This window comes from Apteryx mantelli, chromosome 4, assembly GCF_036417845.1.
Source record: "Apteryx mantelli isolate bAptMan1 chromosome 4, bAptMan1.hap1, whole genome shotgun sequence".
NCBI lineage: Eukaryota > Metazoa > Chordata > Aves > Apterygiformes > Apterygidae > Apteryx > Apteryx mantelli.
In genome coordinates, this window is record NC_089981.1 from 19,394,100 (window position 1) to 19,408,254 (window position 14,155).

The 14,155-nt window shown below is 44.4% G+C and overlaps 1 protein-coding gene across 1 annotated transcript; it reads right to left on the reverse strand.

The window, feature by feature from the left end:
- Positions 1–691: 691 nt before the first annotated feature.
- Positions 692–13,631, reverse strand: LOC106490039 (acyl-CoA (8-3)-desaturase-like). Its single transcript, XM_067295288.1, has 13 exons — positions 13,404–13,631; positions 13,138–13,242; positions 10,559–10,669; positions 9,578–9,775; positions 9,076–9,177; positions 8,772–8,900; positions 6,367–6,427; positions 4,500–4,576; positions 3,519–3,616; positions 2,696–2,792; positions 1,925–2,004; positions 1,073–1,198; positions 692–887 (listed from the first exon to the last, which is right to left on the reverse strand). The coding sequence occupies exons 1-13, from the start codon at positions 13,629–13,631 to the stop codon at positions 836–838; spliced, it is 1,464 nt and encodes a 487-aa protein (XP_067151389.1). The 3' UTR covers positions 692–835.
- Positions 13,632–14,155: the final 524 nt, after the last annotated feature.

Genomic DNA, 14,155 nt, shown 5'->3' on the forward strand with positions numbered 1-14,155 from the left:
TGCGGGCATGAAGTGATAGGGATGGGACATAGGCTTGGCACTGGAGACCCCATGGCTATAAACAACTCGGCCAGATGAGGATGGGGAGTGTATATGTGGGTCAGCCCAATATGAAGTATAAAAACCAAACAAGGAACAAAGGAACTTTGAAGAGAGCAGTGGGCTTGAGCTGGTTTCAACCCATATATTCCTTCCTGGCAACTGGAGACACTTGGCATCGTGACAATGAGGATATTCTAGAGACCAGTAATGAGACTGATGTTGATGTTGTGATTAAACTGTATATTGCAACTGCTGTGCTCTGCTAAGTGTGTATTGTGATTTAAGTGCATTGCTGTGACACTGTGCTAAATCAAAATCCTGTGCAACTTCAAATAACTTCAAATAAGTAAACTTTCTATTAAGCATTAAACCCTCCACATGTGGAATATTAAAAAAAAAAAAAAAAGGTCAGAGAGTATTGGACTCTGACATGAAGTTAGAAGTGTGCAGCTGCACCCATCCATAATCTGACTCAAACACGCACTCTGGCTCGGAAATGCTCTCAGCCATGTTTACTCCTCAGACACAGTTAACGAAAGGAGATTGTTTTTCCTTTCTAACCAATCAGCTCCTGCTAGCCCTATTCGGTCTTAACTCATCTGGACCCAAACACCAGGACTGACCAAGAGGAGAATTCTGATAACTTCACATTTATTGGAGTCACATCCTCCAGTTCTTATCCTTTTTTTTTTTCTTGCCAGAGTCCCTCATGGCCCCTGTTCCTCAGCTTGCTCAGGATGCAAAGGCATGGCAGGCTGCAAATGGTACCATCCTCTTAACAAGCCTTGTCTTCTTATTTGTGCAGGTAGGCATCAAGCCAGAGCTCTCCTGAATTCTTCAGAGAGCTGAGAGAAAGAGCACAAGAGACCACATTATGAGGAGTTGCTTAGGGGAGTGTTGGTGGGCAAAAGGCAAACAAGAGGGTTTCTGTGTGTTGATAGGCTAGAGAAGAACAAGCCAACTCTTGTTCTTAGGAATCCAGTCTCCTACGTCCTTCTGTCCTTTTCCCAGCGCGTTAACTGTTACTTACTGCACAATGTCTGCAAAGGCGGTGAGCAACGGCTTACATTGGTACTCAATGCCATGTTTGGCACACAAGGACTTCACCAGAGGAGCCACCTTCCGGTAGTTGTGTCTTGGCATCATGGGGAATAGGCTGTGAAGAGGAGAAAGGCAAATTTTCTTCCAGTGCCCCATAAGAAATACTATCCTTCAGATGTTCCTATATTCATTATTACTTCCCAGGAATCTCACAGCCCACACTGAGTAGGGCTTTTAGCTGCTCCTGTCTCTTCTTTCCCCTTGGTGTGCTTTTAGCACAAGTACTCATAAGATTCTTCTGCTTTCCTCCTCCCTTATTTTCCACTGGTTTCACTTGCATCTCTGAAACAGCGTTCCTCCAAATTAAGTGATAACATAAACTTGGAGAATCTGCTTCCCCCCCTTTCTCCAGACGTAACCATCTCCATAGCTAATCAGCACAGGAATGGAGTCCACATCTCAGCTGCATATCTCACTCTCTGGAGTAACAGCATAAGCAGTTAGTACAGGTAGGTTTGGATGAGTATGTCAGACTATAAATGGGGATGCCTTGGTATGGACACTTTTGCTAACATTTACAGGATACCACTTTGGATAGATCCTGTTGCTGTCTGTATGGTTTCATTGACCCTGCCCGTATTCAATTTCTGCTGGTTATTCTGGTCTGCCTGTGGATCCAGTGCAAGTTTTGCCTTACATTATTATGCTCTGTAGAGATTTCACCCTTCTAAAAACTATAAACCCATTGGTACCCCAATAGTTATTTGTAGAATGCACAGCAAGAAGAGTAGGGTTAAAAAAAAAAGAGGAAAGAAAACTTTCTCTATGGGGCTGTACTCACTGATGTTCAATCTGAAAGTTCAGATGCCCAGTGAACCAGTCATTGAACAGAGACTGCTCAACATTACATGTTGCCTGGAGCTGGAGGAGGGGAAAGGAAAGCAAAATGAGTACAGATGGGTGACTGCAGCCTTTCTCATTTGTCTAAAGACCCTAGTATGTTGTGCCACTCTGTTCTGTTGTTTTTTTCTAGTCTAAACTGAGCCACCTCAAGGCAAGGATCAAAATTCTCCTTCAGTTATATGGATCAGCAGTGGTATGCAGACTGGCATAAGAGTTGGCTCTGTGTTCCTCTGCGCCTATGTGCACAGAGCCAAAAGTATCTCCTGGGTCCTCATGGACTTGTGTCTGCAGACAGAGCAGAGATGATAGGCAGCTTCTGTGATGGTCAGGCTTTGTTGCTGGACTCAAGTGAGGAAAGAGGTGGCACCAGACTGGCATTCTACTGGCGCGAAGGAACTCAGCCAGAGGAGCACACAGACTTCCGTCTCTGGACACAGGAAAATGTCCCAGACAGAATGGTGCAACTACTAGGGAGGTGGATATATTTAGGAAGTAGAGTTGGGACCTAGCTTTGATTTTAAAATACCCACGAATGTTTCATTGCTATCCTCCTTCCCTGTTATTATAACTGGATCCTGTTATCCCATTACTCTTCACTTTCCAGGCACCAACAGGTTTTTCACCTCTAATGCAATGCAGGACTTGCTTGTCCTGCACCTGGAATTTGCACCCATATGGCTATGAAACTTAGGAAGGGAAAATATCTTACCTGGGTAGACACCCAGTCCAAATTCTTATCGTAATATATATCCATTGGGATATGGTTCATCTGTGAAACCCAGACAAACCAGATGCTTTCCAGCATCCTGTGCAGTGAGACAAGAGGCCAGGATTCAAAAAACAGTTAAATAAGCCCAATGATGAGCCACTGAAATGACAGTGTGACCAGACTTACAAATGCATGGCTAACACCAGCCTCGCTAATCCAACAATTGGAAGAAAACAGCCTACTATATGGGGTAGGCTTCTTGCATACATTAATCACACTGGCATGCTGGCTATTACTACTCCCTACTACTTACCAGTTTCTTATGAAACTCATGATTATTTACAAAGTTTTGTTATGAAACTGATGCAGGATGCTATTCATCTCGTTTTGTCTGTACCAAAGACCAAACTGATTAGAATTAGTAAAATATATGACCTAAATGGAGTGTATATGTGCATTTAAGACTGCTGGCTAAAACACTTGCAAGCCCAGGCTAAGCTATTTCTGTTAAATGTTCTCTTTCTCTAATCAGTAGCAGATCCACTATCCAAAGCACTGAACAGTATGTAAATTAAGTATTCTCCAATTTGGTCAGCACCCAGCAAAACCTCTCCACTGCTGCAGCCAGTGAGCTGACATCAAACTTGGACTAGTGATTAAGCAGAGGAGTTTTAGTCTAACTTTAGGAAATTATACCATTCAACAGAAAGTGAGATGGTCTAAGAGAAGGTGGAAGAATAAACAAAAGGCAAAGAAAGGCATGCGAACACAGATGAAAAGAATATACAGAGGAAGGCTGAAGGACCGTCTAAAGAGATATTACCTGAATATAAAATAATATGCTAGGAGACTCTTTATTCCGAATAATGATCCATAAGTAAAAAAGAATCTGATATATAAGGTCAGCATCCAGGCGAGGTCCTACCAAAACCAGAGACAAGAAGAAGAAATAATAAATAAATAAAAAAATTAGAAATTACATTAACTTAAATATTTTCCTGAGCCTCATGTTACAAGAATGAGAAAATTTTCTACCTTCAGCTTCTGTAGGTTTTTGCTAAACTGAATAATCTAGATAAACTCAAGTTATCACAACCTAATAAGGCTGCCTTTTCATGACTTGCTATAATACAGGTCAATTGGAGCATTTACGTCTAGTAAGTGGATTAATTTATTAGCAGATTACTATGCATTCAGAAACATGAGTTGAAGACTTATATCAAATTGTTGTCCTGGACTCCACAGTGAATAGAGTGCTAGAGCAACAGACAACTGTATATCTCATTTTGCCTGTGGCTGAAAGTTGCTCCGTCTTCCTGCATTCATAACGCACTCAAAAGAAGGAAGAAAGAAACATTAATTCTGGCCACCCAGCATAGGGAGCTATGCAGTTCAGTGTAAAACGTATGCATACTGCCCACAGATCAAGGACAATAGTTCCCATAAATCCACATCCTTCTGTTCCTGACCACTACAGACCTTTCAAGTTTGCTTCCCAAACCAATGAAGGAGATGGTGCATTTGCTGGTTCCACAAACATGGCAAAGCAGCGCAAGTCAAATAGCCTGATGCTCATTTTTGTGCCTTTAGCAACAAGCTGGGGAACACAGCAATGGGTTTAGCAGAAAGCATGCAGAGCCACTGGAAGTATTTCAGCAAACTGACTGTAATATCAGACATAACTGAAAAGCATGCAATATCACACAGCAGGACTGGGTTCTGGACAGAAGCAAACTCTGTGTTCAGGAGAAAGGTTGAAGGCCCACATCTAACCGCTCCTGGTTGCACAAGTAGCAATACTTACCACCCAGTACCTTTTTGTGTATGCAATATAAAATGTGTGCCACTGGAAGAAGGTGGGAAACAGGAGCGGAGGAAGAGCTGTAAGGGAGAATCCATTATCACTGTTAATGTCATGGACTGAATAACATATACTAAACCGGAAGCAAAGGATCCCTGAACAGTTGCTCAATATGGAGAATGTTCTGAGAAGTTTTAGGGCTGTGGCCTTATACAGAAGTTTCTGGAAGATACCAGTATGCATCAAAACAGAGAAAAAGTAAGTGACCTGGGAGCCTATTGGTCTCAGAAGTAAAACGAAGGTAACACAAGAAGTTCTCCAAAGCTAGACTGAGGACAGTTCCTGCTCTTCAGCATGACAGTCTTGCGAATGCTACAGCTAACATTACCTGTGACCACAGGTAATATTGCCTTCTGTTTCCTCATGGAGAACTATGGCCAAGGCTTCTCTTCGATAAGAGTGAAATGAAAAAGGGGCAGGGAAAATCCTGAAAAGTAAGGAGAGCAAGCCCCCAGAAACTTAAAAATCCTTCTGAGCATCACAGTGACCACTTTGCAACAAAGCAACCAGATTGATACTGGTTAGGATGCTATATTAGTTTCTCTAAATATTTCTAGACCTGTTCACTAACCTACTAGTGCTTCTGAGATTTAATTTTAGGCTTCTAATTGAGGCAGAGCCGTGGAGGGTTATTTTGACAGAAGTGGCTTCCACAGACCCAGAGCTTATTTGGCACTCCATTCAGTTGCTCAGAGCAGCAACAACAACATGAGTACATCTGAAATCCCTTGCTTACCAGGTGAGGCTTTATTTTGGGTTGCAAGAACTAAAACTCAAGCTTCTGCATGGACATCTCCGCCGTAAAAAAACCCCAAAAACAAAAAACACTATTCTTTATAATGGAATACTGCTGAAACATGTGTGACACAGTAACCTAGGGCCGTTATGTGGGATGTGGGAGATCTGGGATAGGATCATCTTCCCTAACTGGGCATCTTAGAGCTAGTTCTCCTAGCCACTTGAGAGAATAGCCATCCTGAGAGGTCAAGTGAAAAACAGGTTAAATGAATCACCTGTTGAAGTGGCCATTTTTGCTGGCTTTTAGGTTCAAATTCATACTGTCCTCTTTTCTGGCAAATGACCTAAGCAGCAGACTTTAGAGTATTCTGGACAGAGGCACAGAGGCAAGGTCTCTTCACCCCTGTGCTGAAACTGTGCTACTCTGCAAAAGCAGTAAAGCTTCACTAGGTCAGGGAGAAGGGGGCACAAGTGAGAATCTAGTGATCAGGGCACAGAGGGTGGAAAGGTGCAAGCTCTGAATTTTTCCTCTCTGCTCTGTTTATGCATTTTATTAGCTGTACATTATACAGCAGAGATAAACGGTCCCTGGAACACTAATCTCACTCTCCCAAGTAACTTCCCTAATTACTGAGTTAAGAGTCTTCCTCCTTTTCTCTGGCCAAATAGGTCTCAATTTATTTTTGCAAAGCAGTACAGCTTCAACATGAACTAGGATAAGTGTACTCCACCACTTTTTCCACTCTGGAATAAACTTAAGCCAATTGGTTAGTAATACATTGGTTTGGTTTGAGTACTTGAGGTTAAGAAGGGCACAGAAACCCAATCTCACATAGGATCATAGGATAATTCAGGTTGGAAGGGATCTCTGAAAGTCTCTATTCCAACCTCCTGCTCAGAGCAGTGTCAACTACGAGGTTAGACATAGTTACTCAGGGCTTTATCCAGTCAGGTTTTGAAAATCCCCCCAAATTAGATTCAGACTGGTGATTATATTCTTCAACACTGTGCCTGATAAGATCTACAAGCCCCATTGGTTCTCATGGTATTACAAGAGACTGGAGATACTCACTGATGAAGAAGTATTTGTGCTGATGATTGTAGGGCATGTATTTTTTCTTTTTGATCCCAAGCTGTGAAAAGAAAGAACAATAAAATGCTGAGTGGGGACTAAGCAACCTACTCAGGTAACTTTCTGTTTTCCATTCTTGCCTCCCAAGAAGCACTCTTTGTGCATAGTTCCTACAACCCTCATTACTACTGTCTCCCTCTTCCGTACCTGTTCTATTAGTTTACATACACAATATGCCTTAGGAAAGGAAAAAGAAAGGAAATCCTCAATCCAGTGAACTGCTTTAACGTCTTTCAACTTTGTAAAGTCCTTCAGATCTGAAAACTTAAGCAAACCAGAAACTTTTCTCCAGTAGGGGAAAATAAGTGAAATAAGTAAGTAATTGCTACAAAGCAGTTCTAGATATACTCATGACAAAACAAAACTGATGATACAAAACTGGGAGGAGTGGCTGATACACCAGAGGGCTGTGCTGCCATTCAGAGAGACCTGGAGAGGCTGGAGAGCTGGGTGGAGAGGAACCTCCTGAAGTTCAACAAAGGCAAGTGCAGGGTCCTGCACCTAGGGAGGAATAATCCCATGCACCCGGACAGGGTGGGGGTTGACCTGCTGGAAAGCAGCTCTGCTGAGAAGGACCTGGGAGTGCTGGGGGACACCAACTTAACCATGAGGCAGCAATGTGCCCTTGTGGCCAAGAAGACCAATGGTATCCTGGGGTGCATCAGAAAGAGTGTTGCCAGCAGGTCGAGGGAGGTGATTCTCCCCCTCTACTCAGCCCTGGGGAGGCCACATCTGGAGTACTGCGTCCAGTTCTGGGCTCCCCAGTACAAGAGGGATGTGGCACTACTGGAGCAAGTCCAGCAAAGGGCTACAAAGATGATTAGGGGACTGGAACATCTCTCTTATGAGGAAAGACTGAGAGAGCTGGGCCTGTTTAGCTTGGAGAAGAGAAGGCTGAGGGGGGATCTTATCAACATGTACAACTATCTGAAGGGAGGGTGTCGAGAGGATGGGACCAGACTCTTTTCAGTGGTGCCCAGTGACAGGACAAGAGGCAACAGGCACAAACTGAAACACAGACAGTTCCATCTGAACATGAGAAAAAACTTCTTCACTGTGAGGGTGACAGAGCACTGGAACAGGCTGCCCAGAGAGGTTGTGCAGTCTCCTTCTCTGGAGATATTCAAAACACGCCTGGACGCGATCCTGTGCAACGTGCTCTAGGTGACCCTGCTTGAGCAGGGGGGGTTGGACTAGATGATCTCCAGAGGTCCCTTCCAACCTTAACCATTCTGTGTTTCTGTGAAAAAAGAGGTAACATAGCCCATACGAAAAAGCTACATTGGTATATTTAAAGTGGGTAGGAAGCAAACTACCGTCACAGATACCACCATTATCTGCACTGGAAGGGAATAATGGAGCAAAAATTATACCAGAAGATTTCATCTGTTAAAAGATGGTGTGATCTGTAAGTATACAAGGGTTGTGATAAAAATAATTTCGGGGGTGGGTAGAGGTGAATTTTAATTGTTGAATTTCCTTGTTTTTGTGTTCTTATTACATTCATAATTCATTTGGTGCAATCTTAGACATTTCAAGGTTCAGTTATATTAGCGGTCAAATATAGTCATATGTACTTTCTCTGTTTTCTTTTCCTACTTTCTTCTCTGATTCTGTATATTTATGCTGACAGCTTCATGCTGGCAAAAGACTTATGAGGAGAAAAACATTTCACCCCTAACTGTTATATCTATGCTGACAGAGCCTCAAGAACTCATGAAGTTGTGCAGCAGAAGGGGTACAGCGTTGTCTTAGGTTGTCACTCCTGGTGGTGGTCTAGTTGTACAAGTCGAGAATGTCCTACACTGTTGCATGACCTCTGCCCATGAAAGGGACCTGCCAATACGCAGTTCTATGTGAACAGCCCTTGGTTCCTCAGCCCTGCTGTTACTGGCTGCCTTTCGCAACAAGGCTTCTGCCTTCTCCTAGAAAGCACAAACATGCAGAAACAGCCTGTACCTCTGAGCCTCAGACATTAGTATCAAGCAATAATGTTTACAGGTTATCTAAGACTTATTAATTACTGCATTGTTATAAAAACCAACAGGTCATTAGGTTGCTATAATCATTAATAGTCTTTTTCCTGGTGGGGTTTCCACACACAAATCACATCTAATTTGTTTACAACTACTTGTCAACTGTTTAAGCAATTTTTAAAGGAACTTCATGTAAACTGTGATCTGCTCATGAAGACTGAAGAAAGTGGACACAGAAATGAAAGTAATTTTTTTCAGAAAACTTAGTTTTAAATCTTTATGTTGTAATGTGCTTTTTGTTGACTAGGGTGTTCTTCGCAGTTCCTAGCACGTGGGCACAAACACACACAAACACACACACACACTGACCTCCACAGAGAGTTTTTTCCCCAAAGTAAACAAGAAAGGGTGCATATCAATGTCAGGATCTTTCTGGAAGCAGTTGGGCTTGGCATGATGCTGGGAGTGCAGAAGAGTCCACCATTTGGCTGATGCCCCCTGTTAAAGTGGAAAAGCAAAGTATGAAAAGCACAATGATCTCAAAGCCAGTTTCTCTCAGGTTCCCTTGCTTTGCCCAATGCTGAACACACTCTCCTCCACGGTGTCCTTAGAATGTGCAGTTTTGCAGTAAGGACATCAAATCTAACAGGCATTTCCAGAGTCAGGTACTTACAATCAAGTGGCACATCACAAATTTATGCAGCAAGTGGTTCCACTTGGTCATCCTGAAGACTGAAAGATGTCCTAAATCATGCTGTAACCAAGAAGCCTGGACCTGGAAGAAGAAAAAAGAAACCACTGAGAGCAGGAAAAAGAGGAATCAAGAGCAGGACAGTGCCATACCCATCCTTTGCTGTGAGATATCAAGATTTATTTCTCTGATACTTCTCCAATATCACAATCAGATAGGAGCTATGAAATCCTGACATTCTTGAGGGTTGCCCTAAAATATTTCTTGCCAGAGGAGTCACAGATTAGGCATATTGAGAACTCCCCACAGGCAGAATTTCTTATTTGCACTTTCTGTAAACATGTACCATTCAAACTGTGTCTTCTAACAATCAAAGAAGAGAAATATCTCAGGTGAGGAAATGGAGGACTATGAAACTGCAAAAGTATCAGTTGTATGACAGTTGATGCAATTCTGCATATATGCTGTGGGCTGGGTAGCTTACCTGGGAAATGGTCAGTGCTACCAGAGAGACAATAAAGGGTATTAATGATGTCCCGAAGTAGAAGAGAATGAGCCAAGCAGCAGCATCCAGCAGGAGGATGTGAGCGAGGTGCAGGAAGAAGAAGAGTTGATTTGGCTTCAGAAGTCCCATCTTCTCAACAGTGGCACGCAATTCACGGAAGTCTTCCACCAGCATTTTCTGTGGAAGCACCAGTGTTAGAACATTCCTTGCTCCTAGAGCGTGGCACTGCAGTCTCAAGTCCCTTTTCAGCATGCTGCAATCGCAGCAGGCAACTAGACAAAGGAGAAGCTGGGGCAGGCTAGGAAGAGCGGGGACAGAGGAAAGCAAGGGAGGTCCATACAGCCCAAGAAATGTTTGCACACCAAGACCACTCCTATCCCATCTGTGTCTCTCTCATGAGGTTTTCTTCAATGTACCAGATAGATGACTCCCGCAATGCCATCAACAGTGCTTCTGTGGATGATTAAAGAACTGGACTTTGAGACTGTTACAGAAGGCTGTCCAAAAGGGCAGTGCCAATACAGCCTGTGAAACTAGGCTTATTGCATGGCTAGTATACTCTGCATCCTCTCCCTACAGATAGCTACAACAGAAGGCAGTAGGATTTGAAAACTTACTATCAGATGGAGACAATTTCTGAATATTTGGTTAGCTCTTTTTCAAAGCAGGGGAAAGAAGAAAAGGTGATAGCTGTGATATTCATGAGAGCAAAGCAAGGCTCTGTTATTCAGGTAGGGTTGCTGTGATAAGGAAAATCCATCTTCAGGACTCTCATTCTAAACCATGTAACACGGATTTAGACTAATATTCATTTATTATTTCTATGCGGTAGCACAAAAAATAGTGGAAAAAAATGGATCCCACTGTTCTAGGAGCTATGCTGATACAGAAGAACAAGGTCTAATGTCAGAATATTCCCCTTTAATCTACCTTTGGTTTGACTGATGGAGATAGACTTACATTTTTAGTGGGTTCAACACTGTGTTCATCTGGTGCCAGCTCCCCAATCTGCAGTGACTTCAAGTACTTGCTCACCAGCAGCTTGTTAACATGGAATGCTACAAAGGCATCCTGCAAATGCACAAGAGTAAAGGAAGAGATGAGAAAAACCAACACTATGTTACTAACCTCCATCCGCCGTACACACTTAACACTAGGGAGGAGCCACAGCGGCAGAGATAGCTGGCTTACCTTTCCATCTCCTCAAGCTTTTGTTGACCTTTTTATTCTTGCCTTTGTCCTCCCTCCTCCTTACGTGAGACCTTATTTCAGCTGACAAACAGGAGAGGTCTGACTTCCAGTACTGCAGTTATTATGAGTATATAGGTATATAATACAGAAGTGAATGAATGCCTAAAATGCAGCTTAATTTCCTTGCCTTTCTTCTTCCCTTTCCCACCCAATTTTAGTGATTTTCCCATCTCCTTTGACTTTTTGGTGCTCAAAAGACTTTTCTTGTCAGCAGATCAGAATCTTGTTTGTTGTGCAATTTGTCAAAAGAGAAGGTTGCCTTTTAAATCTGACTGCTCAAAAGAAATATGCAGTTCTTGTTATTCATAGATCAGGAGGAATTTTAACCTTTCAGAAATACATCCTTTCCAGAGGCTGCATTCACACATTTCCCAAAGTAGTCATGCAAGAGCATCAAGACTTTTGTTATATTCAGGCTACGTATATAAAGAAGGGAAACCACACTGCAAGAAGTGATACAAGTTCTGAAGGAGGAGGAGGAGGAGGAGGAGGATAGGTGACAGCATTGAGAAGCCTGCCCTAGGAGAGGAAGCAGAACAATATCCCTATCTCTGGGTAGAGAACTCCACACGGGAAGGATTTCATCAAGGACCACGTGATACAGGGAAACCTTTTGTTTTCTCTCATCCTTGGAGATATGCAAAAGGAAATGAATGCAAGGATCCAGTTCATATTCACAGGTCTGGTTAGGTGCCACTGATCTACCACAAAGAGCACTAAACAGGGATGGTGCGATAGCCTCCAGGCAGGGTTGGGGACAAAAAGGGCAGGATACAGAAAGGCAGCGGAAGAGGGAACTGCCCTGAGAGTGTGTGGAGGGGGCAGCTGGAGCCCTGATGGAAACAAGACGACACACTTGGATATACCACAGATGAGACTCCAGGGTCTTGGGTATGTTCTCACTGCAGCTCCGTGTAGATGTGACCAAGTTTGCTCTAAGAAAGTTAGTTCAGATATTGCACATAATCGGGCTACACAGGAGAGCACAGAAATACACACACAGTAGTTTTTCCTGCTTCTGCTATAGGTCGACTAGTGCCAGCATCTAAGATGATTGAAATCCGATGGCTTTCTCCATGCTGTATTACACCACCCTGCATTGTAGACATTCCTGTAGCAAATACTCCACCTTTTATCTCTCTCTTGAAAGGTTTTTTTGAGGCCAAGACGCATAGCTTGCAAGTAAGCAGAGTTCAAGCAGGACAAGATACTCCAGTATCACATGTATTAATTAGCCTTGGAATAAAAACACATTCCGAGTATTGTGCCTGCTCAGATATGATGGCACTGTTGTTATCTGAGAGTGCTGAGTTGATGAAGCTTTACCTGCTCTTCAGTATCTCTGGAGCAAAGTAAAAACTCTTCCTATTAATTTCACTTACAGCCCTTGAGTTGCATTTTCATGATGCATGCTTAAAAAAAGAAAGGTAGGAAAATAACCAGGCATTTTTCCACTGGGGTTCATGGTCTATTTAATGTGCACAAGTGTGAAGATATTTGAGCTGGTGTTGCATGAAACTGGCAAGGCTTAATGAACTGGTCATGGCATCAACCTGTAAGAACCATCTCAGATCTCAGAAATAAAATATCTGTATTTTCCAAGTTTATCCATTGTCTGGGGTATTCCAGTATCCTCAGATGAAAGAAATCTGACTGTACTAAATAGAGCAAATGAATGATGAAAAATATGGAAAACAAAACATAGCATTTGAAATTTGAATTTAGTGGACTGAAAATTATTTTTACTTCCATAACCATCAAACATCCCCTATAAAAGGAAGTTCAGGGAACTATTTGCCTTGGGTTGTTTTTCAAAATACAGAGCAAGGAAGCAAATGACACTTTTCACAAACTGATTTCTTTGTACTGAGGCTGATTTACCACTATTTTCACACTTTCCACGTGTATCAGAAGTCAAGAACTCCAGAAAATTTGCCGAATGGCATGGTGTGTCCCCACAGCTTGGCATTTAAAACAGCAGTCAAATAGGAAAGGTGACGAATGGAAGTTTTCTCACCCATGCAGTAACATGCCAGCAGTTGGACACTTGCTATCGACCTGATTCTTTCAAACAATTCTGCTCACCCCAAGGGCCAGAAAACTGCTTGTGAAAGCAGGCTGTCTTTGCTTTCCCTATGTTATATCGCATGGTACTTAACGAGCGATACCTTTCTTAAAGGTATGCTTCTGGAAGCAACTGCTGTAGCTGCCAAAGGGCCGTTTCTGTACCTGTGGCAGGAACCCCACGTTACCGTCGCTGCAGGCACTCACCGAAGTCATTACTGTACCTGCAAGAGCGATACTGGGATACAGAGAATCCCGAACACTTTAGCGGGATCAACAGTTACAGCACGGTTGCCCCTCTGTGGGCTCGAAGGGGCGAAGCCTCTTCGCTGGGCAGGCTCCATAGCTGGAAAGCTTACGCGCGCCTCCGCGTCCCTTCGCAGCGGACAGCGAGGCCGGGCCACGAGCTCCCGCTGCGCCCCGTGCGGGGCGGGAAGGTGGAGCCAACCCTCAGGCAGCGGCACCGCCCGCCCTCCCCGCCGCCCCTCACCGTGGCGTCCTTCCCGGCGTGGCTGCCCAGGAGCCGGGCGCCGCCCGGGTGCCGCCGGTAGAAGTGGCTGATGTCGTACACCTTCCTGTCGATCACCAGCCAGCGCTCCTGCGGCGGCGGACCCCGGCCCGTGCGCAGCCCGACCTCCGCCCAGGTGAAGAGCCGCGGCGCCGCCGCCGCCGCGTCCCGCTCCTCGCCCGCCTCCTCGGCGCCCCGCAGCGGCGCCATCTCCGCTGCCGGCGCCCCGCGCCCCCCGCCCGCTCCGGCCTTTAAGGGCCGGGGCCCGCCCCGGACTGGCCCCCGCAGCCCCGGGCCGCCCGCGCCCGCTCCCGCTCCCGGCTTCCCCCCCGCCGCGGAGCCCGGGCAGGCGGAGCGGAGCCGGCAACCGCAGCTAGCAAACGTCGGGCCGCTTCATTTCTTCCCCGTGAGCTCGTTCTGCTCCTGCGCATTGCTTAGGGAAACTTAGCCTAAAATACATTTGTTAAGCAGAAAGCTAACACTTCTCGGCAGCTCAGTTTGGATGCTATGGCCAGCGAACCCCTTTTTAAAAAGCACAACTTATGCCTGACAGGAAAACCATGCCGATGCCGTAAAAATTCAGTATTGGGTATGGAACCCGATGCAAGCCCGTATTTTTGTATTTCCAGTTTTCCAGCACTCCACTCTGCTGCTACAGTGCAAAGGCTCTTCTCGGATATCTAGGCTGAGCCTGGGATGGCACACACAAAATGTTATAGAAACCACTGTACTGA

What these genes read in the sequence shown, in the direction of transcription:
- LOC106490039 (XM_067295288.1), bottom strand. Translation starts at nt 13,631, where the DNA reads ATGGCGCCGCTGCGGGGCGCCGAGGAGGCGGGCGAGGAGCGGGACGCG. An exon ending in GCATATTATTTTATATTCAG is followed by an intron (nt 2,793 to 3,518) that starts GTAATATCTCTT and finishes CTCACTGCACAG; the next exon opens with GATGCTGGAAAGCATCTGGT. An exon ending in TGGACTGGGTGTCTACCCAG is followed by an intron (nt 2,005 to 2,695) that starts GTAAGATATTTT and finishes CCCCTCCTCCAG; the next exon opens with CTCCAGGCAACATGTAATGT.